The sequence below is a fragment of the Chiloscyllium plagiosum genome, chromosome 15 (genome assembly GCF_004010195.1).
Source record: "Chiloscyllium plagiosum isolate BGI_BamShark_2017 chromosome 15, ASM401019v2, whole genome shotgun sequence".
Lineage (NCBI taxonomy): Eukaryota > Metazoa > Chordata > Chondrichthyes > Orectolobiformes > Hemiscylliidae > Chiloscyllium > Chiloscyllium plagiosum.
The window spans coordinates 65,170,004-65,197,489 of record NC_057724.1 but is presented as its reverse complement, the minus strand read 5'-3'; the positions used below and the strand labels follow the sequence as shown (position 1 = coordinate 65,197,489).

The 27,486-nt window shown below is 40.1% G+C and overlaps 1 protein-coding gene across 1 annotated transcript in view; it reads right to left on the bottom strand.

The window, feature by feature from the left end:
• Nucleotides 1–27,486, bottom strand: part of rxfp2l (relaxin family peptide receptor 2, like) — a 106,670-nt gene that overhangs the window by 36,064 nt on the left and 43,120 nt on the right. The window contains exons 2-8 of the mRNA XM_043705268.1: nucleotides 24,834–24,980; nucleotides 20,103–20,183; nucleotides 19,740–19,845; nucleotides 17,300–17,371; nucleotides 10,715–10,786; nucleotides 9,160–9,231; nucleotides 5,189–5,260 (exon numbers count right to left, since the gene is read on the bottom strand). Coding sequence (XP_043561203.1) covers nucleotides 5,189–5,260; nucleotides 9,160–9,231; nucleotides 10,715–10,786; nucleotides 17,300–17,371; nucleotides 19,740–19,845; nucleotides 20,103–20,183; nucleotides 24,834–24,980 — 622 coding nt within the window. The remainder of the gene's footprint in view (nucleotides 1–5,188; nucleotides 5,261–9,159; nucleotides 9,232–10,714; nucleotides 10,787–17,299; nucleotides 17,372–19,739; nucleotides 19,846–20,102; nucleotides 20,184–24,833; nucleotides 24,981–27,486) is intronic.

The window sequence follows — 27,486 nt, the reverse complement described above, 5'->3', positions numbered from 1 at the left end:
TTTCTCTTGCACTCTTCAGCTCGAAGGGTTTTACCATGGAAGGTGCCAGCAGTGTTAACACAACACATCCCTTATTACAAAGCCATGGTACATCAGGCCCCTTAGTGATTGGTGCTCTACTAGCATCTCTCCTGAATGTGTAAGATTTAAGAATTGACAAGGAAACAGAACAAAGACTCAAAAAGAGGATGAATTAAGATAGGGGAATTGCAGGCAAATCAGCTTGGAAACAAGTAAGGAGAGAGAAAGAAAGATTGATTTAAGAAAGACAAAATAAAAACCAAGTCAAATGGGAAAGTAAGAGAAGAAACTAAAATTTAAAATGCAAAAACTTTAAAAACTCCAACAGCAAGTTACTAGCTATAAGCTGAACTACCTTAAATGGAATTTAATAAAGTGAGATGTATGACTGATGTAAGTGAACCTGTTACTGTGCCCCCAAAGGTCTCAGAAAAGGAACTGACAATGTGTGCTAATGCAAATATTTATCAACAGATTTAAACACAACTTCAATATTTGTCAGTGCTAAGTTGAGAAAATGCAAATACTTCCACATTTTATGGGACAATATCGGTTTCAAGATAAAATAACTGCTAAAAGAAAACAAAAAACTGAAGATGCTGGTGATCTGAGACAGCCAAAAACAGAAATTGCTGGAGAGACTCAGCAGCTCTGGCAACATCTATGGAGAACAAACAGAGTTAACGTTTCGAGTCCAGTGACCCTTCCAAAACACAGTTTTAACTCTGTTTTCTCTCCATAAAATAATCACTGTTCATTTGATTAAAAGGGAATTCTCAAAGGATTTTCAAATGGCACATGGTTCGGGTGAAAAATCTGATTATAAATATGAGTAGATCACATGGATGGGTGCAGTATGGTTCCTGTCTCCCAATTTTAACCATCCATTTCCCACAGTATGCAGAGAATTTTCCTTTTCCAGTAGTAGACATTGTTATTATTCATTTACAATTAATATTATTCAGGATTGTTGTGTCCTTTCCATGATCACTGGGAATATCACTTGTCTTGTTCAGCACATTGTACAGTCATTGTTGCCACTTCTTCTGTCTTGTACAGTTTTAATATTCCAGAGAGTGCAGCATTTCTTTTTCATATGATTGTGCACTATCTTTATCTGATGAAGGAACAACATTCTGAAAGCTTGAGATTTCAAATAAACCAGTTGGACTATAACTTAGTGTCATGTGACTTGTGACATGGTCTACCCCAGTCCAACCGTGGCACCTCCATGTCAGGTGTAGTATCTGTCATTAATTTCCCTTCGCTAATAATTGCCTTTCTTAATCCACCCTTCTGTCTACATACTGCAGAATTATATTTCAAGTAACAGTTTGTCCAACTTAAAACACTTTACGATTGAAAATTGCAATATTTAAGAGGCATTTGGATGGATATATGAATAGGAAAGGTTTGGAGGAATATGGGTTGGGTGCTGGCAGGTGGGACTAGATTGGGTTGGGCTATCTGGTTGGCATGGACGGGTTGGACTGAAGGGTCTGTTTCCATGCTGTACATTTTTAGACTCTATAACTCTATTTAATCTCAACTATGAATAACATGATGGCAATTTAATGAAATATTGGGGGAGTACTGCACTGTCAAAAGTGGCATTTTCTTGGGTTAGTGATTGAACTTGAGTAATTTCTTTGCTCAATTGGATGTAGAAGTAAGATGTAAAAGTAGAATGTAGGGAGGTTATGTCTGGTGCTATCATTGACCATAAACTGAACTGGACCAACAATACAAGTATGACTACAAGACCAGGTCAGAGATTATGAATCCTGCAGCAAGTAACTCACCCCCTGACTCCCTAAAGTCTGTCCACCATCTAAAAGGTGGACGTCAAGAGTGTGATAGACAACTCTCTACTTCTATGATAAAGATCACAGATCATCAACATTAATTCTGTTTCTCTCCTCAGATGCTGTCAGACCTGCTGAGTACATCCAACATTTTCTTCTCTTCATTCAGATTGCCAGCATCTGCATATTTTATTTCTGTAATCTAACGTTTTACTCTGTTTCAGCAACAGTGGCTGAACATTCTTTCAACCAATGGCATTGAAACAGATTACCTAATTGTTCACTCACATTTTTTTTAATTTATGGGATTTAGACTGATAATGGCATGAAATATTTATGTCACACAAGTGCTAGGCAATCAGCATCTTCAGTATGACAGGATCTAACCATCTAAACTTGTCATTCAATGACATTAGCATCGCTGAATCCCAAAACTAGCAACATCTTAGGGTTACCATTGACCAGAAACTGAACTCGAATAACCATTTAAGCAGGGCTACAAGAGCAGATCTGAGGCTAGGAATTTTCCAGTGAATAACTCATCTTCTGTCTTTCTAAAGTGTAAACACCATATTCAAGGCACAATCAGGAATGTGATAGAATACTCTCCACTTACTTGGATAGGTGAAGCTCCAACATCATTCAAGAAGCTTGGCACTATCCAAGTTAAAGACAAAAGATCTGAAAAGGTCTGAATGGAAGAGTGCCATAAGCACCATCCACATAATGATGTCAAATGGACTTCGGGGCATAACAACTAGCGATCTTGACAGAGTGCACCCTGTCATGTGGACTCCTCAAGGTCTCTAACAGTTTCAAGGGAATGTAATCTGAAACTAATTGTTAACACATAATAAAATCAGTCTTGTCATCTACTAGAGACTCTTCTACTCGGATCAGGAAGTGGATTTTCTCTAGATCAAACAGGCCCTATAGTTTCCTACACCTAAAGAAAATGTTGGCAGCATCATTCATTATGAGGTTACATACAGTGTTGTGAGCTGGCCTACCCATACAATAAGTTATGCAGTTGTTCACCTTTGAGTTGACTGCCTGTACAGCACATGGTGAGCAGCAGTGTGACATCTTCGATCCCAGCTTTAAGTTGCCATGCTCCCAAGACACAGTCAGCAGCAGGGAAGAGCTGAATGTTTCAGAAATCTACATATGAAACCATCATGACAATGTGGAGAAACAATTCAGTGAATGGTAAAAGCATTTCAGGTCTGATAAGAGACCCACTGAAAAAGGAGACTTAGGCAACTCCCGGGAGAAAGAGAATTGATAATTCCAAACTTACATACTGTATCACAAGGTGATGGTCTGCAAGAACAGTGTGAAGTCAGAGTTGAACAATGAGCAAACAGACATTAGAGTCTCCATGATTGAAGCTTAAAATCCTCAGCGAGTTGGGGAAAATGTCAAAAAGTGCAGTAAACCATGACCAAAAAGGTGATAAGTTAAAAAATTATTTTAGTTCTGATTAAGCATCACTGCTATAGCAAGCGATTAACTTAGGGGACAGCTATAAACATCAAAGTAAAGGACCACAAAAGAAATATTAAGACAAGGTTGCTGACCCAGGGACATTGCAAAGCCAACAATTAAAGTGATAATGTTGGGCAGGTTAAAAGCCTAAACAGACAGAAAGGGAGATAGAAAGTTTTCAGAGAGTGGGCACTCTTTCATAAGAGGCACGATACAGACAGAATGATTTACTTAAACTGCAAGGTGTGGGAACCATTCAGTTCAATCATGATTAAAGTTAGAATTATTTATTGAAACTGCAACCAATTGGGTTCATACAGTGAAGTTGTAAAATAGGTATGTATCCTCCATTTTAGCTAAAACAAAAATGGGAATATCCTTGAATGCAGCAGCAAAGTGCAGCAGTACTGTTATTACTATGAAATAAAGTCTTTTAAACAAGTGAAATATATTCTCTCATTAGGAGGTTGTGGCATCAGAAATAATATTGTTAGGAAGGCATAATGTCAGAAATGGATCAAAGATAGCATGATATGTTATAAAAAATCAATTTCTGAGATACAGAATACCTTCCAAATTAGATATTCAATCAGAAGCAGGACAAGTAAATATACTTCTGTAAACAACTGGGAGTATAGTTTATGATATTAAAACTTGCCAATCATAAAGAGGCAACAGATACTTTTGAAAGATACTAAAAGCCTTTGACAATGACTTCAATATCAAACCTAACACAATTCTTGAAAGAGCAAGATTTAATAGAACAGTTCAACATCCAGAGGAAGGATTTCATTCATGCTTTCTACAGATTAGCAGAGAAATATGACTATCATGCCTTAAAGTAAAATTCAGAAGAGAGAATTTCTGTAGGTATTGCTGATGAGGCTTTGTCAAATTTGTTACAGTTCAAAGAAGATCTGACTGAAGGAAAGCCATTCAGATGGTGAGTGAGGCAAAAGTCCATTTCAGCTCAAATCAATCCTAGAGGAAAAGATGAACTTTGTAACAGTTGATGAGGAGAATCTATTCAAGTATTAAGGTGCAAAAGCATAAATGATACATATAAGAAACTAGTACAATGATTAGGACCGTTGCCAGGTACTAAAAGACCTTGTCAGTGCTGTGGAAGAAAAATATCTCACAGCCTTTGAAGGAAACAACATCTTTCTGCCAAAGACCTGAACATAGTTAGCTCTGCAGCATAGTTATTGATGATGGTGCAGTATTGTATCTAGTTGCCCACCTGCCTCTGCACAGTTGACCCCACCGGAAAACATTCCTGTTGGCAGAATGGATATGGGAACTATCCCAAAGTAGGTCCCACTCATCTCCCAGTATCCCCTGCCTTGTTGCCTCCACACTCAACACCATATAGCCAGGAAAACTAAACCCGTCATTTCTCTGTCTATCCTCAATTGCGCTACCTGATCCTGGTCAAGTGTTACAGACTGACCAACCCGTCAGCCAGATAGCCTCTCAATCTAAATGGTGACAGCTAATGAAATGGTTCCAAACAAATTTGTTTGGGTCCTGCTTAAGAGTTGATTTGTAACTTGACCAAGGAGACTATTCAAAAGGAACACCCCAGTTTATAACTATCATGGTGTAATTGATAATTGTTTGTTCTGAAATTTCGATTGGTAGAAAATGCCTATTCACGTTGTACAATTCCATGTGATGCAAATCCCAATGATACTGTAATCAGACGTGAGCTCCACAATCTACAATCCACAATCAGGAGTGTGGTTCTTTCTGAACAGAGAAATGATGGCCAACTTCTAGTTAGCAACAGAGATCCATAGTGTCACTGTCTAAATCCATTGAGTGAGCAAACTTTTCAATAGTAAAAGATGTGTCAATTATTCACTACTTACAAGAAGAAGACAGACTTCAGGCCAACAAAGGTCTTTGGTGTGATACTTTCTATCAAGTTGTTGTCCAAAATGCTATGACAGAAGAAGAATTTAGATTATCACTTAACTGATTCCCTAACAATACATCATTTTTTACAAGTACAACACTCTAGTGCACAGATAATATATCAAAATCAGCATTAGGAACTGGGAGGCTCATTGAATTTGGAACCTGACGTAACGAGAATTGGAACAATTTTGGTCAGCATAGGATCAGAACTGGTTATGCCTTTAAAGAAAAATCATATAATCAGAATAACTGCTTTATTAAATTTGATCACTATCATTGCAGACTCATAGAATCCCTACAGTGTGGAAACAAGCTCTTTCGTCCAACAAGTCCACATTGACCCTCCAAAGAGTAACCCACCCAGACCCATTCCCCTACATTAACCCAGACTAATGCAACTTGCCTACATATCCCTGAACACTACAGGCAATTCAGCATGGTAAATTCACCTAATCTGCAAATCTTTGGTTATGGGAGGAAACCTATGCAAGCACAGGGAGAATGTGCAAACTCTACCCAGACAGTTGCCCAAGGCTGGTTCCTTTTAATCACAATAGAAGTTAACATCTCAATTTGTGACTGGAGCACTACGTGTTAGAAGGGTATGCATCTAATAGTATGACACCAGATTCACAAAATGACTTTTCAACTCAGAATCCCAGGAAGATAGCGAAAAGGATGATTCAAAGCATTGGGCTCATTGGAACCTCTGTTTTGTGACTTATTAAAATTGAGAATGTTTATTTGGGAAGGCACTGAGAACATTAAGAGACTTCATCAGGTACATGCAGAGGTGAAGTCGAGGCAACAGAGTGAACTAATAATCTTTCCTGCCTCTCCTGACCCTCTCAAAACTGAATGGCCAGCATGTGTCCAAGTCAGGGATCATACTCTGGACTTACCAGCAATCTCAGAACAGTTAGTAAGTTTGTAGATGACACCAAAATTGGAAGTGTAGTGGACAGAAAAGAGGGTTACCTCAGATTACAACAGGATCTTGACTAGATGGGCCAATGGGCTGAGAAGTGGCAGATGGAGTTTAATTCAGATAAATGATTTGAGCTATAGGGAGAGGCTGAACAGGCTGGGGCTGTTTTCCCTGGAGCATCGGAGTCTGAGGAGTGACCTTATAGAGGTTTACAAAATTATGAGGGGCACGGATAGGGTAAATAGACAAGATCTTTTCCCTGGGGTCAGGGACCTCCGGGGCAATGTTTTCACACAGAGGCTGGTATGTGTATGGAATGAGCTGCCTGAGGAAGTAGTGGAGGCTGATACAACTGCAATATTTAAGAAGTATTTGGATGGGTATATGAATAGGAAAGGTTTGGAGGAATATGGGCCGGGTGCTGGCAGGTGGGACTAGATTGGGTTGATATATCTGGTCAGCATGGACGGGTTGGACCGAAGGGTCTGTTTCCATGCTGTACATCTCTGTGACTTTATGACTCTATGACATCAAAATTGAGAGCAAGCAAATCATTCTCAATCCTGAGAAAAAGCGATGTATCTCTTGGTCACCAAGTGACTGAATATGTATTTATGGCTTAGATGTTCATTTGGTGACTGTGCATAGATTTGAATACAATTGTCTAGGGAGTAGAATGTACCGACTCCATTGTAATAAGATAATGGAATTGGAAAAAATATAATCTTGTGATCCTAGTTGGAAAACTGTAAGGCCTCTCATTATGAGACGTGTATATATTCTATTATGTGTTGTTCACTCAATTCCTGATAAATCAATGGGAATGAAGTGCATCTTGTCCTGTAATGAATAGCTGTTCAAAAGCCTTTAGTCTTGTTGCCAAGAGGGTATCTCATTTTTGTACCGGAGTTTAGACAAAATTAAGAGACTAGACAAAATTTTCAAATTAAATATCAACTTCTTCAAAAAAGGTTGAGAAAAATATTTGTAACTTGGTTGTGTTTGGCAGCAGGAAAACACTATTATGTGTTTACAACAGGTTAGCTCAATATTGCCCTTTCGTCTCTCCCTCTGGAAAGGTACTGAACATGTATTCAGGAACCTCAGTGTCAGTGCATATATTGCAAAGTGTCTCCTCCATATTTTAAGCTACAGAGCATTTCGGGAAGGCTGACAGGTAGGTGAATCACTGATTAAAAAACTTACCTTGAGCATGGGGGCCCTCTACTTTTGCTTCAGCAGCAGGAAGAGCGGGAGCATCGACAAAGGGGCTGACAGGATGTTGAGTCACTGGTTTAAAAACTTATATCATGAATGGGTGGAATGCATATTGAGCAGGAGCAGACATGGGACTGCTGAATAAGTGAAGTAATATATCTGGGCGGTTGTGTTACCCGATACACTACTTAGTTAGTGTCTCCCACTCGTCCTCCTCCTCCTCTAACCAAAAAAAAAGATTCTGTGTGCTGGATTGGTAAGGTAACTCGATTCTTTTTATTCCTTATTTTTTTACAGTCTCTTTGGGAATTTAGAATAGTCGGAATGGTAGTTGGATGTACCAAATAACCCCAAGGATTGGAAGACCCAGTTTCATAAGCATCATTTTTAGTATCTTTCGAGACAAATTTATGGACTTTTCATGAGTGATTCCATTTAAATCAGAGCTTCATATCCTCACAGTCCAGAATCCAGAATTTACAGAGCAGACCAGGACAGAGCAAGTTTCCTTCAATAAATTTTTTTGGATAGCTAAAGCAGTCCTTTGGAGAGGTGTGGTAACCCAGGCCACCTTGGGGAGGAAGGTTCACGTGATCATCAGAGGATCAGTTGTTCAGGGTTGGCCAGGAACCTTTGAGAGTGTCTGATGCACTTTGAGATTGCAAAACGTTGACTTGAATGCACTTAAAAATGCATAAACCCATTAGAACTGTCAAAATAGGCAATGAACTGTTAAAGCTGCCAAACAATTTAGCGTCCAAATGTTTTCACGAGAGATTAGTTGGAGAAATTTCGCTATGTTGATTTTTAATGCATATAATATGTAGTTTTGAGCTATTAATAGACACATAACCAGGTCAGCATTACTCCTTAAGTTTCCCATCGTAGATACCAAGCAGGTTGGCATGGAGGAAAGGACAAAAAGTAGCAATGGAGCTTGCATTGGCAAGAATTGGCACTAAGTTGCCATAGGAGTTATAAGGGGCCAGGAGCTTGTGTAGAAGGGCACAGGTTAGCATAGGGAGTATGAGGAGCGATGTGGTTTGGGTATAGGGGAATAGGGTGGTATGAGGGTTTGAGAGGCCATGAAGACTGGGTAGGAAGGCACAAGGTGACATAATAGGTTTAAGAGACCATGGAGATGGGAGTAGCAGCAAATAGGTTGTCATGGGGAGAATGAGGAGCCATGGGAGTTGATAGTGGGCCATAGGAAAATTCACAAAGTATGCACTTGTTTCCTTTGGTGGCAACCGAAGCATATGATCTCAGCAATATCTATAAACGCCATGCAGAGGATGCAAAAAATCCAGCTCCTCAACATCATTGGAGATTAAACCATCTGAAAAAACTTTAACTTCAAAACCCAGATAAGATTTCTCATGAATTGTTCTCCTATGTAATTCGTGGAAGTTACACAACACAAATACTTGTTGTATTATTAAAAATAAAACCAGAATCATTTGTAATTATTCAGCAGGTCTGGCAGCTTATGTACCAAAGAAACTGTTACACCTGATGAATGCTTACAGTATTTTCTGTTCTCATTTCAGATGTACAGCATGCTCAATATTTTGCTTTTGCTTCTCTGATGTATTGATGACTTACCACTTATACATTGCCTCAAGTTTTTCAAACTTATCAGCACTTAATTTTTATTCATGCTTTCAAGACTTGGTTTATTGCTTGGAAGTTTGCAACATAAAACAAAATAATAATTAAACCATATTAGGAGAAATATTCCACAGATGGAACATGAAAATATTTGAAAACACTTACAGCCACTCAAGTTGATGCAAATCATGGAATACTCCTGGCTTTAGCACGGAGATTTTATTCCTGCCGAGATATCTGGTGTAAACGAGTAAAAAGGTTGTTAAAGGAAGAAAGATTTGCATTGGTGTAGTATCTTATTTCATCTCAACGCACTTCACAAAATATATTTTTACTATTTGCATATTCAATATTACATATTGAAATACTGTAGATAAATAGCACATGGTATGCGCTTGGTAAAACACCAATACTCTGTCTCGTTCTTGTTCATAAAGGTTGTGGGTTGTCCAGGAGAAGTCCATGCATTGTACAAATAGTGCTCTGGAATCCTTAATCTCAAACTGAACTGGCAAGTAGAAACTTGGTTTTGCGTCTCATACTAAGGACTAATTTGACTGTCCATGCTCCCTCCATCTAAAACATCCTAGAATTGGTGACTTTGTGATGTGAAAGCAGAGACACTAAGATTTCTGGCTTGAAGTATCCACAAAGCTTATTAATCTTGGAACACTTGTAAGAGATGAGAGTCAGTAAGGACTGCAGATGTTGGAAGCCAGAGTCAATAGATGTGAGGCTGAAAGAGCACAGCAGGTCAGACAGAATCCAAGGAGCAGGAAAGTCAAAGTTTCAGGCCGAAACTCTTCATCAGGATAAAGAGATAGGAGACTTGATTCCATCAATCCAGTTAAAAACAACGTTCTAAACCACTGTTCCACCAAGCTTGCTTAATTGCAAGTAGTTTGTACAGATTATTGGAGAACCTCGACTAAACGTGGTAGAATTTTACAGGTTCAATGAAAAACAACTAGTGTTTCAAAATCCCCACGAGACAATTTATTTAGAATCAGTGGTGTTGAGGTGTGACAATGCTGCTCCTTTAACAAAGTTATGTTGTCCTTCGTTTTTTTTAGGAGCTCTAAAAGACACAGACTCCGAAAAGTCTGGGTTTGGATGGGTTTTAGGGCCAGTTTGATAATTGCTAATAGATACTGCCTCAGGAAAAATGCTTTCAAATTTGAAAATAAACACTTCTACAATGAAAGGGGAGTGGCCAGTTCTCCCAGCTCAGTTTTCTCTCTGGTTTGGTTTGGTTTGGTTAGCAAGCAGTAGTGTTGTGAAGCTGCTGGGCCCAAGAGAAGTAGGTCAATGCTAACCCTCTCTGTCTGACATCTCTGCTGTAAGCCCTATGTTTGATTTTACCTTTTGTGCCAAGGGGTGTTTATGGGGATTGCTGCAAGTATTTGGAACAGCATCATTAAGTGGGGATAGTCTGTTGAGTTTTTGGATAGGTTAAGTTATTCGGTATTTTGTTCTCTTTTGTTTGTGTTTCATTCGGTAATCTTGTAAACAAATTCTGTTTTGTTTAAAACCAAGTGGTTTGACCAGCTCACATCACTCCTGGAATATCTGCGTTACACCTGCTAAAACAACTAGTAAAGTTAGGGTCTGGGCTACTTTCTTGAAATGTTTTGTGGAGTTCTGGCCTGGTCCATAACAGAAGTATATAATTTCCCCGAGTTGAGAGGTTATGCGAGACGACATGCCTTTAAATACTTACAGTCTCTTTAGACGGAAAAGCCCTGCAAAGGCTCTGGTGGAGATGGAATGTATTGAGTTGTTTTGCAAAATCCTACGGAAGAAAGGACAAGCAGTGATTTGAGGAAACAGGCAAGGAAATGAACAAGCAAACTAACAGGCTACAGGATTCAGACAATACAGGACTCAACATTGAGTTCTCCAATTTCAAGTAATCTCCCTTCCCTTCCCCCGACTCCCTTCCCAGCCCCTATTCCTCCCTTTCACTCCTCTCAGCCACCGACAGGATTCGTCCCTCCCAATGACCAACCAGGTCGTACCCTCTGCCTGACTTCACCTCTCCCCATTTCACCACTCTTCCCCTGCAAGCCCTTTATCTGCAGCTCCCCCTACACCTACCCCCACCCAGTCCTGAAGAAGGGTTACACCTGAAACATTGACTTCACCACCTTCGGATGCTGCCTGGCTTGTTGTATTCTTCCAGCCTCCTGCCTGATACCCTGCAATAGGCAAAGCATAGGACATTTCTATTGAATTTTCACAGGTAGCATGTGATCTTTGGTAAATTTCTTGCACAAAATGTGTTTCAGCCTACAGGGAATGCTCCATCTGAGATGAAGTTTGTGTATCAACAGCCAGGGTTTCAATAGAAACGCTCCAGTCGGATTAATCATTGTGAATGTATATGTTTAATTCCAGATCATATGCCTCACAAGAAATTTTTAATTATTTCTATAAAGTGCAATAACAGGATAAGAAGAATTTACTTGAGCTTTCTTTCATTCTTTGCATGGGATGTGGCTGTCACTGGCTAGGCCAGCACTTGCTCCCCATCCCTAATTGCCCTTAGGAAAATAACAGTGAGCTGCCAAGGATGGTGAGTACTTGAAGGGGAACTTGCCAGTAGTGGTGTTCACATACATTTTCACAGCCCTTGTCCTTCAAGTTGGCAGAGGAGCCAGTTACTGTAGGGCATTTTGTATACAGTACACATTGCTGTCAGCATGCATAGGTACTGGAGGGCGTGAGAGTTTAGGCTGATGGATAGGTTGCTGCTTTGTCCTGAGAGGGTGTCGTGTGTCTTGTGTTGTTAGATCTACACTCAGCCAGGCACATTGAATGTATCCCATCACATCCCTGATTTGTACTTGCAGACAGTAAATTGACTGTGGGGAGTCAGGAAGTGAGTTTATTTGCTGCAAAATTCCCTGCCTCTGACCTCTTTTTGTAGCTACATTATTTATGTGGCAAGTCCTGTTCAGTTTCTGGTCAATGATAGCCCACTGAATTCTGATAGTGGACGATTCAGTGATGGTAATGCCATTGAACATCAAAGACAATTGTTAGATTTTCTCTTGTGAAGATGGTCATTGCTTGGCATTTATGTAGCATGAAGTCAGTGCAGTCTTTTGAAAATGGCCAGCTTTCAATCTGAGGCTAGTATGTTAATCATTTTCATTCCAACAATGGTTTTTAGTTTGTACACATATTGTTCTATTATTTTTGAGAAATGAATGGAGGGCACCTTGGATACACTGGAAAATCATTTTTTACATCTATCTAAGTGACAGAATCTATTCTACAATAATCAGCTCTTTCATTTGACGGTTGATGCATTTGATTTATACTGTTCAGTAGACAAAAACAGCATGTGCCGTTTGGAAAGTAGCTATCTGATCTTGAAAACCCTGAGAGACAGAAGCATGCATCAGGGTCATCATGCTCTGGAAGCTGTTCTGCAGGGCACTGGCTATTCTCTTTGCTTTGTTCTAAGGAGCTGAAATGTGTCTTTTGGGAGAGTTAGAAGCTGAAACTATTCCCTGGCCAGTTCTTTGTTGGGGGTCTGCTGCAATTTCGTTACAACCACCACACGCTTCATTGACGTTTATGCAACAGAAAAGGTCTCTTGGATGTTGCCACAAATAAGAAACAGATGGCAATGTGTTCTAATGAAATGGATTGAAGTATAAATATTGCCCCGGACAATGGGAAAGTTCCTCATGTTTTCTTCGAATCATTGTTTAGATAAGGTCCCAGTTTGATGTCTTATTTGAAAGATGACACTTCCAGGGGTTCCATATTGAAATGCGACTGCCTTATGAGATGTGTGGTAGAGAATTCTGACTCAGAGTTGAGAGCTAACCAAGGCTCATGACAAAAATATAATATTAAACAATCAAGAAAGAATTCTGTAAAGGGCATCAAGTAGGAAAGAACAGCGGAAATAAAGATGGACGAGGGGATCAGATTAAAAAGTTTGAACTTGCTCATTTTGATTTCTTGTCACTTTAGTTTTGTCTTTATGCTTGTAGATTATGATTAATATTATTACAGGTAGAATGTAAATCCTCACGGTGGAATAACTTTTAACTTGAGGTGAGCTGAATGTTTTACAAAACTTGCCTGCTTGAGGAAATTACCAATTTCCTATTTACTGGTGAAAATGGCAGATTTTTAAAAATCCAAGGGGACTCAAGGAGTGGTGAACGTGTTATACACAGGGTGAGACACTTACTTTTTATTGCTATCTGTTTCCATTTTCTGAATTTTCACAATAAAAAAATGTTCAAGAAGAAAATTGTATTGGATTTGAAACATTAATACTGTTTTTCTCTCCAGATGCTGCCTGACCTGCTGAATTTCTCCAGCAGTTGCTGTAACATAACATTCAAGGTAATGGATGCAGTGTGGGAAAGTGGGACAAATGTAGGTAATATTGTATTTTCGGAAGTACAGATCTGATGGGCTGAAGGAATCTGCTGTACTGTCTAATCTTTTAATTCTTGTCAAGATTTCCAGGATCCACAGTGTTTCGATTTTATACGAGAAAAAGTTCTACTTTGTTTTCAAAAAGAGAAACTTGTGTGCTATACAAGTACACTGGTAGAATCTTACATTCCACACTACAAGACTTCTCAAATATGTAGGCTGTGTTCAGTCAGTTACTAATGTGTATCTCCTCACTTAATCATTACTGACTGCTTCCAATTATCATTGTCTTCTGAAATTCCATGAACATAATATGCGTGAACTGCTTCCCCCTCCAGTGGCATGGGGTGAAACTGCTTCCAAGGTCAAGGAATATAGGAACAATGGCTTTCAGCCCACGAGCCTGCTGCACTATTCATCTTGATCACAGGTGATCTTCTATCTCTGTGTCATGTCATCTTCCCATGCTATATCCCTTGATATCTATAATAAGTAGAAATTGTCTTGAATATACTCAATGATTGAGCCTTCACAGGCTTCTGGGGTACAGAATTCCAAAGATTCACAATTCTGAATGAAGAAATTCCACCTCATCTCAGTCCTACATACACCACCCCTTATTCAGAGACTGTAATTCAGTTCCAGAACCCCACTCCTAGTTAGGGCAAATATGTTTTCTTCATGTGCCCAGTCAAGACCTGAAAGAATGTTGTATGTTTCATCCCTCATTCTTGGAAACTCTAGAGAGTACAAGCCCGGTCTCTGCAGTCTCTCCTCACAGGACAACCCCACAATCTCAAGGATGACCCTGATGAACATGTTTTACACTCCCTAATGTGGCAAATATATCCTTCCTTGCATAAATATGAGAAGTAGCTCATGGACACTGGTGTCCCAGAGTCTAAACCACGACATCACAAATAAACAAGTGTTTATGGTGTTATCATTGCCCATTTCTCACTCTATATGACCAGAAGACGTAGGAGCAGAAGAGCAACATTGTGATCATTGAATCTGCTCCACCCTTCAGGGAGATCATGGCTAATCTGACAACCTTTAAATCCAGTTTCCTGCCTTTTCGCCATAACCTTCAATCCTCGTCCTGATTAAAAATCTGCTGATTTCAGCCTTGGATATACCTAACAACCCAGCCTCAACAGCCCTCTGGACAGGGAAATTTCTCTTCATTTTTGTCTTAAATGTGCAACCCCTTATTATGAAATTATACCCTTGGCTCTCAAACTCTTACACAGGGGATACAACCCTTCTGTATTTACCCTGAACCCAAAGAATCTTGCATTTTTCAATAAGATCACCTCCCATTCTTCTGGAGTTCAACAGGTACAGGCCTAACCTACTCAACCTTAAGATTGTCTCCTCATATCTGGTATCAGCCTAGAGAAGCTTCCCTCAAATGCTGTGACAACACAAACTCCCACATAACAATGTGCTGGGAGTTTAGAGTGCAAGTACATCCAGAGGTCTCTCTGATACAAGAGCCGGGTGAGGAGACTGGAGCATGTGGTGGTGATGTTGGAGGAGGTTATGTTTGGAAGGCTGGAAAGGACAGAGACCTGGGAGGTGGGAAACATGGTGAGGGACACCACAACATCAATGAGGCCTCTGCTCATTCTTGGTCGTGGTGCTCATGTACAAATCTTCTAAGGCCTCATCCATCCCCAACAAAGTTGCTTCCCGTTCAGGGTCAGATGTGTAGACAATGGGAAAGATACCTGCAGATTTATGAAGGCTCTCCTTCCTGCTGCCGGACGATAGTGAAATCTTGCCCCAGATTTCTTTCCTTAATTTCTCAACCTCTGTTCCCAGCTATGTGTCAAATTGTTGTTCAGTAATGAAGTCCTTTGGGCATTTTGCTATTTTAAACGTGCTCTAAAAATTCAAGTTCCAAATTTTTTAAAAAAGGTGTTGTTACTCCCGGTGAGCATATATTCTTGAGCCTAACAAGATACCTTTCTCATTTATAATTTATATAACAGCTGTCTGAAAAGCTTGTCTTGGTAAATTTGGCTACAGCCTAGTTAGGAGTGGGTCTGTGTAGTGCAGGTAAGAGCAGGAAGTTGCAGAGATGAAGAGGTATGGGAATAAATTATAGTAAACTGAGTTCAATGTAAGCAAGTCTGCATATGGCTACTTCGGACACAAGAAAAGTAATTATGGGACTAAGTACACAAATCAGTAAAATCTAATCCAGTTCTGAAGAAGGGTCACTAGAGCTGAAAGATTGACTCTGATTTCTCTCCACAGGTGCTACCAGACCTCATGAGATTTTCCAGCAATCTCTGTATTTGTTTGTAACTAAATAGTCGCCTCAGGCGACTGACTGTGTGGAGTTTGCACGTTCTCCCCGTGTCTGCGTGGGTTTCCTCCAGGTGCTCCGGTTTCCTCCCACAGTCCAAAGATGTGCAGGTCAGGTGAATTGGCCATGCTAAATTGCCCGTAGTGTAAGGTAAGGGGTAAATGTAGGGGTATGGGTGGGTTCGCTTCGGCGGGTCGGTGTGGACTTGTTGGGCCGAAGGGCCTGTTTCCACACTGTAATGTAATCTAATCTAATCTAAAATATAATGTACAAGTACAGAAAATATCTTAAAAAGGGCTGGTTGGACTAATATAAAAATGGAAGAAATCTAAACATCAATATATTTCAAGCTCTGTTGAGCTGTTTTTGGAGCATGGTGTTCAGTTCTGGGCATTGCATCTTAATAAGTATATATTGTTCCTGGAGTGCTGCAGCATAGATTCATTATAATAATACCAGAAGTCAGAAGTTGAAATTATGCAAAGTGGCTGTAAACATGGATTGTATCCATTTCTTGTTGTACAAAAGTTGGAAGAGTTTTAAAATATTAAAAGGATGTTCTCAGTCTGACAGTTCCTCTGGTGGCAGAAATCAAGAACACATGAACATAATATTAAAATTAGTGTTAGGCCACATGATGATTAATGGAATTCTGAAGTTGCACTTCCTGTCCACCCAATAATTTTGACTCACACCCCCAAATATATTGTTGATACTGGAGTGACTGGAGATTTCAGGACTGATATAGATAGATTTTCATTGGCTAAAGCAATCGATGGTAGGGGAAGAGATAGGAATAATATGAGGTGAGATGTAGACAATCTAGCATTCAAATCAGCATTCACAATTTTTAGTAATCCACAATAAATCAGGAATGACTTGGTATTGAGTAACGAAGTAACTTTATTGGAAGATATTACAAGCTGAGATTTTTTTTATTAGACCCTCGTTCTGAGGAGAACTTAGTGTCTGTCAGTATAGACAGATAAAACCCAAATGTTATAATGGGTGTTATTTTTGTCCAGATTACTATCTTGCAGGTTATACTATTCTTTTGTGTGAATACTGGTGATCAGAATTGGGTAATTCATGCAGAATTGTCATTCCTGTTTCCCTCCCAGTGCCAGCAGGTTGCACGTACTTCAATGTTATGAACATACTCAAGTGTGAGGGGAATTTTCTGCAGCACATCTGTTCAGTTTGTTTTTAGCATAAGAACATGAGAGGCACTAATGAGGTACAAGATCAAACGAGGGGAACTAATTCATTAATGGATGATTCACCATGGGACAGGGAGTGATGGGTGGGGGTAGGATAACTGGCTATCGTCAAAAAGAGTAGGAATGTCTCTCTGAAAGACAAACCATAAGCATAGATCCATCTTCTATAATATAACTTCAAAGTCTTGTCTGCTTGTCGAAGGTTTGCACTTTTCCTCCTAAACCATTAGCTCAGATTTGCCTAAACTATAAATCACAAATCAAGTTTGCAATCAGACTAAATATAGCACACTTGGTTCGTGCATTTCGAAGGGTTCCATGGCTAGCTAATTTGTTCTCTTAATATTAGAGAAATACTCACAGTAGTTCCAGTTGTCTGTATCTAATGAACTGGTCATCAAGGAGGGTTGTGATGTTGTTTTGCATTAGCAACCTAGATTGAGGCAGAAGACAGAGAGTTTTAAAACAGTTTTGGTTTACTAAGGTAAGACACATATAACAGCAATGAATTCTTATATATAGGTCGTGGGCATGAATGTAGAGTGGCTAGCGTCTCTTGTTTTGTCACTACATCTGCTGTAGATGAACCAAGAATATATCCAATGTGCATGCATGCACTCCAGCCACAAATTCCATCAGGTATCAAAGCAGTGAAGATGTTAGCAAGCTAGTAATGCAGAACAGGCAGATCAGTGTACAACATTGACTTAATGTAATTTCATGGCTCCTCACAATAACCTATGCCGTCTCTTAACATCACTTATTATGGGGAAGAAAACCACCACCACTCTATTTCAAATGATCACCAACTACTTACAGGTTAGATCCTGGCTGATTTAAATTAGATTCCCTACAGTGTGGCCCAACAAGTCCACACTGACCCTATGAAGAGGAACCCACCCAGACCCATTTCCCTCTGACTAATGCACCTAGCACTATGGGCAATTTAGCATGGCCAATTCACCTGACCTGCACATCTTTGGACTGTGGGAGGAAACTGGAGGACACGGAGGAAACCCACGCAGACACGAAGAGAATGTGCAAATTCCAAACAGACAGTTACCCGAGACTGCAATTGAATCCTAGTCCCTGATGCTGTGAGGCAGCAGTGCTAACCATTGAGCCACCGTGGTATTGATAAGTTGTGAATGTTTTTAGGGAGCAATGTGGTAGATGTTGAAGGTCAGCTTTGTGAATACAAAACCTTTGCATAAACTAGCTGCTCCCAGAAATTAATAAGTATTCCTCTTGGAATAAAGCCAGACTGCAATGTTGAGCAGTGAGCTTCCAAACAAGTGACTGAACACTTGAGGAGAAAAACAGGAAGAAGTGATATTAGCAGAAGCCCATATCTGTGCAAAGTGTTCCTGCCCGAACTTCAATGAGGAACAATGCATAAGATTTCTGCATTTCAACCCAGACATCCTCACAGGAATCTGCCATTCAGTGCAGGCACAATTCTAACCCCAAAGCAGGGCAAGAACTACTTTGCCAGTGGCTGTGAAGGTTACCAGGACAATGAAACTACTCATCTGGCCCCTACTTGGATGGAATCAGGGATTTTTGCATTATCTTGTAGCTTGTCATTCTTATTCTGTGAGGTTCCTGAATCAAAGTCAGCCAACTTCATTTCATTTTCTCTTGCCAGACACAAACAGATGGAGAGAGTTGTAGTCTTGCTTGGATTGCAGACCTTTCCATGATGCAGGCTGTCATTGACAGCACACATTGTGTCTCAGGCACAAGATGTGAAGTTTGCTCCATACTGGAACTGGAGGAATTCTACTCCCTCAAAGCCCAGCTGGTTTGTGGCCATAAGCAGTGAGTCATGCAGGTCAGTCATCTAGCAACAACCGTGATGCCTTCTGTGGCAGTCAAGGGCAATTAGGGATGGGCAACAAATGTCAGCCTTGCCAGTCACACCTGCATCCTCTGAAAGAATAAAAATAAACTCTGACTTAAATAACTAGGGTGACTTCACTGCCAAGTGGACAAAGCACCATCCCAATACACATCCAGAGGGTAACCTTTTCTTTATTCCTTCATGGAATGTGGGCATCACCGGCAAGACCAGCATCCTTAATTGCCCAGAGGACAACTAAACTTCAACCGCATTGCTGTGGGTCTGCAGTCGCATGTAGGCCAGACCATGTAAAGACAACAGTTACCTTCCCTAAAGGGCATTAGTGAACCAAATGGGCTTTCCTGACAATCAGCAATGGTTTTATGGTCATCATTACACTCCTAATTCCAGAGGTTTTACTAAATTCAATTTCCACCATATGCCGTGGCTAGATTCAAGCCCAGGTCCCCAGAACATTATCAGGGTCCCTGGATTTATAGTTTAGCAATAGGCTATCACTCCCCACACATGGAGGATCAATTTTATGCTTTCTATTGTACATTTCTGTAAGAACACCCAACAAAAATTCTAGAATTACTTTGTCTTTAATATCAATTTTCTTTCTAGAAATTTTCTAACTCTGATCATTAGCGGAAAAGCTATTAAAAATAAAATGCAGGAGGAATGAGGTGGCTGCTTTATTTCTGGCATTTCCTCCCAAATCTTTGGAGATCAAAGAGGCTTCCTTCAGATATGAATAGATTGTAGATGGCTTTGTGGACTTGGTAAGTAAATTATTTCTTATGTTGTCAGAGAGAAAAACATAGGGAAGTGTAAAAGTCTGGACACGAGGTGGGAAAACTGCTTTCCAAAAACAAAGAAACACTGAAGTCTGTTTGATGTGGACATCAGTCTGTTGATTGTGTTACTCAAGGAGAGGAATGGTCAAGTCACTTACAGTTTTGTTACATTGGTGGAAACTGATGGCACAGTGATAAGTCCTGCATCTTCACAGGTAATTTTAAAACCTTCACACGTACATCTCTTTGGATACAAGTCGAGTGCTGGAATGAAGTGTAAGATTGTCAATGAGTTAAAAGTTAACAAATATTACACAGAATCACAAAGGAATGCATTAGGAAACTTTCTCTACACAGAGATGCAATACTGGGAACTGGGAATTGGAATTTTTAAATTCAGGAATTTAAAGTCCTGATAACTGTATAATGCTGTGTGACTGCAATTTTTTGGCAACCGATTAAGCTATTTTTCAAATGGGAAACACAAATCTACAAATCAGGTAAAATATCTGGTTACTCACAGCAATCGCCTGATTCATCATTAATAGTTGTAACTTGGTCGAAGTACCAATCTACAAGTTTTGGCCAGCCATAGATGTCAGCTAAACAGGAAAAATAAAGCAGATGAGTGATGCAGGAGATTATATCAAAGCTTCACTCTTCAGATAAACTCCAAAATGGCTTTAAAATCAGATTTGGTAGGAGCGAGAAAGAGGTACAATCTTCCCAGAGGCTGCCTCCTAATTGGAGACCTCTGCATCACATTCTTAATAAGATGGTTGACTCACAGTCACAGAAGGAGAGGTGGGCAATTCAATATGGAGGCATCCTCTGAGGCAAAGATCTAAATTAATCATTATGGGGTCAAAGCCACGAGGCTGCTCGGAGAAGAGGGTGAACCATTTGGCTTCAGGCTGAGGCCTTTCATGGCCCCATCTCTGGTGTGGAGCAGATAACCAACTCCGCTCTGAAACTGCGACTGGGTATTGGCTACTGTATATTTTACTGGCTCTCCAACTGCTTCCTAGACTGTCATCAAGACAACAGGGAAATTCAACCCTGTCTTTTAAAACAGCAAGAACAGCCAGAATCTAATTGCTTTCAGGAGACTAGTTTTGCCTAAATGCTAGAAATTTTGCTTTTTTTATGACAATTTGTATAACTAATTCTCTGCAAACTAGTTAAGGTAAACATTATGCCATTGATTATTTTGGATCTAAATATCACTATATTTGACAAAGGTTGGGGCAAAGTTCTTTTATGTCATCAAAGGCAGTTGGCACAAAGTCAATAATCAAATATGTCATTATCTGTTATCTCTATAGTAGATTGAATGCAAGACTTCCTTGAGAGTCCCTTCCAAAGAAAATAAATCAACATGAAAAATTGTCTGGAGGTAGGTCATATCACCATCGATTTTTCAAGATATATATCTATCAAATTGCCTCTGCGCGGGTAAAGGGACGGCTGGGAAATAGAAAGTCTTCAAAAATGAGATAACGAGAGTCCAGAGTCAATATGTTCCTGTTAGGGTGAAAGGAAAGGCTGGTAAGTGTAGGGAATGCTGGATGGCGAGAGAAATTGAGGTTTTGGTCAAGAAAAGGAAGGAAGCAGATGTCAGATATAGACAGCAGAAATCAAGTGAATCCCCAGAAGAGCATAAAGGCAGGAGGAATATACCTACCAGGGAAATCAGGGGGGCGAAAATGGGATATGAGATAGGTTTGGCAAATAGTGTTAAGGAGAATCCAAAAGGGTAACTAGGGAGAGAATAGGGCCCCACAAAGTTCAGCAAGGCAGCCTATGCAGGGAACCATAGGAGATGGGGAAATACTAAATGAGTGAAGGACATGGAAGAAATAGAACATGGGGAATTAAATTGTGACATCTTGAAAAGTGTCCATATTACAGAGGGGAAGGTGCTGGATGCCTTAAAATGCATAAAAGTGGATAAGTCCCCAGGACCTGATCAGGTGTACTCTAGAACTCTGTGGGAAGCTTGGGAAGTGATTGCTGCACCAACCCCACCCCCACCCACACCCAACCGCCCCCCCACTCCCCCTCCCCTCACCCCACCCTATAGACCAGTGAGCCTGACATCAGTGATTGGCAAGTTATTGGAGGGAATCCTGAGAACATAGAACATTACAGCACAGTACAAGCCCTTCGACCCTTGATGTTGCACCAACCTGTGAAACCAATCTGAAGTCGATCTAACCTACACTATTCCCTTTTCATCCATATGCCTATCCAATGACCATTTAAATGCCCTTAAAGTTGGCGAGTCTCCTACTGTTGCATGCAGGGCATTCCACACCCTTACTACTCTCTGAGTAAAGAGCCTACCTCTGACATCTGTCCTATATCTATCACTCCTCAATTTAAAGCTATGTCCCCTCATGTTGGCCATCACCATCCGAGGAATGGTGTCCACCCTATCTAATCCTCTGATCATCTTGTACACCTCTGTTAAGTCACTTCTCAAACTTCTTCTCGCTAATGAAAATAGCCTCAAATCCCTCAGCCTTTCCTCATAAGACATTCCCTTCATACCAGGCAACATCCTGGTAAATCTCCTCTGCACCCTTTCCAATGCTTCCACATCCTTCCTATAATGTGGCAACCAGAACTGTACACAATACTTCACGTGCAGCCATACCAGAGTTTTGTACAGCTGCAACATGACCTCATGGTTCCGAAACTCAATCCCTCTACCCATAAAAGCTAACACGCCGTATGCTTTCTTAACTAACTCTATCAACCTGTGTGGCAACTTTCAGGGATCTATGCACATGGCCACTGAGATCTCTCTGCTCATCTACACTACCAAGAATCTTAACATTAGCCCAGTACTCTGTATTTCTGTTACTCCTTCTACAGTGAATCACCTCACACTTTTCTGCATTAAACTCCATTTGCCACCTCTCAGCCCAGCTCTGCAGCTTATCTATGTCCCTCTGTCACATGCAACATCCTTCCACACTGTCCACAACTGCACTGACTTTAGTGTCATCTGCAAGTTTACTAACCCATCCTTATATGCCCTCATCAGATCATTAATAAAAATGACTAAAGAGCAGTGGCCCCAAAACAGATCCTTGATGTACCCCACTAGTAACTGAACTCCAGGATGAACATTTCCCATCAACCACCACCCTCTGGCTTCTTACAGCTAGCTAATTTCTAATCCAAACCGCTAAATCACCCTCAATCCCATGCCTCAGTATTTTCTGCAATAGCCTACCGTGGGGGGCCTTATCAAACGCCTTACTGAAATCCATATACACCACATCGATCGCTTTACCCTCATCTACCTGTTTGGTCACCTTCTCAAAGAACTCAATAAGGTTTGTGAGGCACGACCTACCCTTCACAAAACCGTGTTGATTATCCCTAATCAAATTATTCCTTTCTAGATGATTAAAAATCCTACTTCTTATAATCCTTTCCAACACATTACCCACAAATAAAGTAAGGCTCACTAGTCTATAATTTTCAGGGTTGTCCCTACTCCCCTTCTTGAACAAGGAGACAACATTTGCTATTGTCCAGTCCTCTGGCACTATTCCTGTAGACAATGATGACATAAAGATCAAAGCCAAACGCTCTGCAATCTCCTCCCTAGCTTCTCAGAAAATCCTAGATTAAATCCCATCCAACCCAGGGGATTTATCTATTTTCACACTTTCCAGAATTGCTAACAATTCCTCGTTATGAACCTTAATTCCATCTAGCCTAATAGCCTGTATCTTAGTATTCTCCTTGACAACATTGTCATTTTCTACTGTAAATACTGATGAAAAATATCCATTTAGTGCCTCTCCTATCTCCTCGGACTTCATGCACAACTTCCCACTACTGTCCTTGACTAGCTCTAATCTTACTCTAATCATTCTTTTATTCCTGACATACTTGTAGAAAGCCGAGGGACAGGATTTACAAGTATTTGGAAAGCCAAGGACTGTTTAGAGATAGTCAACATGGCTTTGTGCATGGGAAATTATGTCTTACTAACTTGATTGATTTTGAAGAAGCAACAAAGAGATTGATGAGGGCAGAGAGGTGAATGTGATCTATATGGACATTAGTAAAGCATTCAACAAGGTTCCTCATGGTAGACTGCTTAGCAAGGTTAGATCATATGGAGTACAGGGAGAACTAGCCACTTGGATACAGAACTGGCTTGAAGGTAGAAGACAGAGGGTGGTGTGGAGGGTTGCTTTTCAGACTGGAAACCTGTGACTAGTGCCACATGGATCAGTGCTGGGCCCACTGCTTTTCTTCATTTATATAAATGATTTGGATGTGAATATAGGAAGTATAGTTAGTAAGTTTGCAGGTGACACCAAAATTGGAGGTGCAGTGGACAGTGAAGAAGGTTACCTCAGAGTACAATGGCATCTTGATCAGATGGGCCTATGGGCTGAGGAGTGGCAGATGGAGTTTAATTTAGATAAATATGAGGGGCTGCATTTTGGGAAAGCAAATCTTAGCAGGACTTATACACTTAATGGTAAGGTCCTGGGGGGAGTTGCTAAACATGACCTTGGAGTGGAGGTTCATAGTTGCTTGAAAGTGTAATCGCTGGTAGATAGGATAATGAAGAAGGTGTTTGGTATGCTTGGTTTATTAGTCAGTGCATTGAGTATAGGCTTTGGGAGTTCATGTTGAGTCTGCACAAATATTGGTTAGGCCAATTTTGGAATATTATGTGCAATTCTGGTCTTTCCCCCTACAAGAAGGATGTTGTGAAACTTGAAAGAGTTCAGAAAAGATTTACAAGGATGCTGCCACTGTTCGAGGGTTTGAGCTATCTTACGAGGGTGAATAGGCTGGGGCTGTTTTCACTGGAGTATTGGAGGCTGAGGGGTGACCTTATAGAAGTTTATGAAATCATGAGGGGTGGGGAGTCCAGAACTAGAAGGCATAGATTTAAGGTGAGAGGAGAAAGATATAAAAGGAATCTGAAGGGCAGAGGCTGGTGCATGTATGCAATGAGCTGCCAGAGGAAGTGGTGGAGGCTGGTACAATTACAACATTTGAAAGGCATCTGGATGGGTATATGAATCGGAAGGGTTTGGAGTGATATGGGCCAAATGCTGGCAAATGGGACTAGATTGATTTTGGATATATGGTCAGCATAGACGAGTTGGATTGGAGGGTCTGTTTTTGTGCTGTACACCTCTATGACTCTATAACTCAAACACACAGATTCCTACACCTGTTATCAACATTAACCCGACTGTACCTACCACATTTGTCCTCATCAGCTCCATTTTCACAGTCTATGACCCCATTGCAATGTAGTGGCTGTGGTAGACACACGCTGACATTGCCACAAGGGAAGTATCCAAGGGGGCAGAATATGGTTTGATGGCCTGTACGAAGTGCACTGGAAGCTGCAACAAGAAAGTGGAAAGATAACATTAAGCATTCTAAGTATAGGTTTCCAATTTGAAAATCCAATGTGATTTCACTGTGTGAACTTGTGGAAAAAATGCTAATTCCACTTAGTTGGAAAAGTGAGCCTGTACTTGAGCCCTATAATTCCTGGGGTCATCACAATAATTAACAATGTAATCCAATTACACAAAATCTAATGAACTCAGGTTATAAATAAAACCACTAACGAGGTTTCTGTAAGTAGCAAGAAACTACTAATTACCAACAAAGACATCATTTCTAACCACAGGCAAACATAATGTGAATGATCATCATGTAACTCTACTTGCTAAAACTATAACCCTCTTCTTAAAACAAATCACACACTTGCACAAAGACAAGATGTTATGGGTGGAGAAATAATAATGGGGAAGCATTGTTCAACAATACCAGTCCACCAGATTCAATGAGATGTCCCTTTTGCTTCCCAAAACATTTTGATCCAAACTTCCTTATTCTTTCCATGTTCTTATAGTTCTTTACCACAGACACTGGGCAATTGGCACATTAATTGTTCAGTCTTTCAGTCACTGGTTAGAGGCAACAGCTTCCATCAAAAGGTGGAAGACAATAGCTAGCTATCTTCCAGATTTTGGTTACTTCTCTGCAGTGAGAAACATCTAATTTCTATTGCAAGCTGGAGGTTTCTGCTTCTGCATTGTTCATGAACTGTCTATTCACCTGTTCTTGAGCTGATCAGAGAGCTGTACCCATGCTGATGATTCCTGACCTATACAAGAAGTCCTGTATGCACAAACCAATCAGCAATCTCTCTGGGAAAAGCTATTCTGCATAAACACCCATGGTGCCAAAGCATTTTAGACATCTTCCCTCACTGCTTGAACAGATCAACAGTGTAAACACAACTCACAATGAGTTCCAGGTACTTGTTTTTAAATATGTTGCAACGCCTTCCATAGTCCTTGGTTTGAAGCAGTCCTTTTCCCATTTTGATCCGCAATGCAAAATAAAGCAACATAAAAGGATGTTTTTACGCCTAATATCAATTATATTTAATATGGAAGCCATTGATCACCATTTTATATTTTACTTATTGAAAAATGGCATGTAGAAATAAAGGAATTTGTCTATTTTATTTCTAAGTTTGCATTTGCTGTTCTTAATTTGCAAAGCCTTGATGGAATTTTATTTTGAAGAATAGCTTAAAACATGTTAAAATCCTTATTTTCAATTTTTAGTTTCAATCCTTCAAATATTATTGCTTCATATATTAGTAATGACTTGCATGCGGTTTGTTTCCTGGGCCTCTCCTGACCCCATTCTTCAATTAATCTAAAATCTATTGTTATTGGAAAACAAAATGTTCTTTTCTTACTATCTTGGTTATGAATTTGTTCCGAATTTCTGCCCTTGATGAATTATGCATAACATGTGTTGGATCAATTGAGGAGATTTTGGCTGCAGTGGACTGATATAACTGTTAAAACAATATTAACAAAATTTGGACATACTTCAGTCATTCAGTAACTGAATCCACTGCTCCAGCTTCAGTTTTTTAAGTGTGTGTTTGTATTGCCTACCACCATGCTGCAGTTATAGAATAAATGCAACTTGAATTTGAAGTCAAGACTCAACCTGATAAAGGCATGAAAGTGAGATTTCTTGAAAGAGAACTTCCACTATGCTTCGCTTTGTAATCAATTTGCATTATAACAATTAAGTAACAACATTGCACCAATGCTGAGTTTGTAGTGTAAATGCATTCATTGATGTCTCTCATCATAAAGGTAATCCTACATTACAAATAAGCACAGAACATACACTGAATGATAAGGAATTATTTGGTCAATGAAAATTGTTCTTTCCATAAATTGTTAATACTATAACGTATTGGTCTGTACGGAGCTAACACAGGAGGACAAGTTGCATAAACTGAACATACATTCCCCAGACAATGGATGATCTGATCAAAAGTTTTAAATATTAAAAGGATTCAGTAGAGTAGATCTACGGAAACTAATTCCTCTCACGGGAGTATCAAGATCGAAGGGATATAGAAAATTAGAATCCCTACAGTGTGGAAGCAGGCAGTTCAGCACTTCAAGCCCACACTGACTGCAGAAGAAGATCCCACCCAGACCCATCCTATCCAAATGCATGGTTAATCCACTCAGCCTGCATATCCCTGGGCACTATAGCACAGCTAATCCAACTAAACCGTACATCTTTGGACTTGAAACCAGAGCACCTGAAGGAAACATATAGACATGTGGAGAATGTGCAAACTCTACACAATCATTCGAGGGCGGAATTTAACCTGGGTCCCTGGTGCCATAAGGCAGCAGTGCTAACCATTAAGCCAGTTATTTAGAAGCAGGAGCTAAAATAATTTTTATTTCAAAAACTGCTCAGGATTTTCTCAAGTGTTAGTATTTGATTTTCATGAGATCAATTTGATTTCTCACAAATTGCTTTATTCAGTGATGCATTCAAGTAGCAACA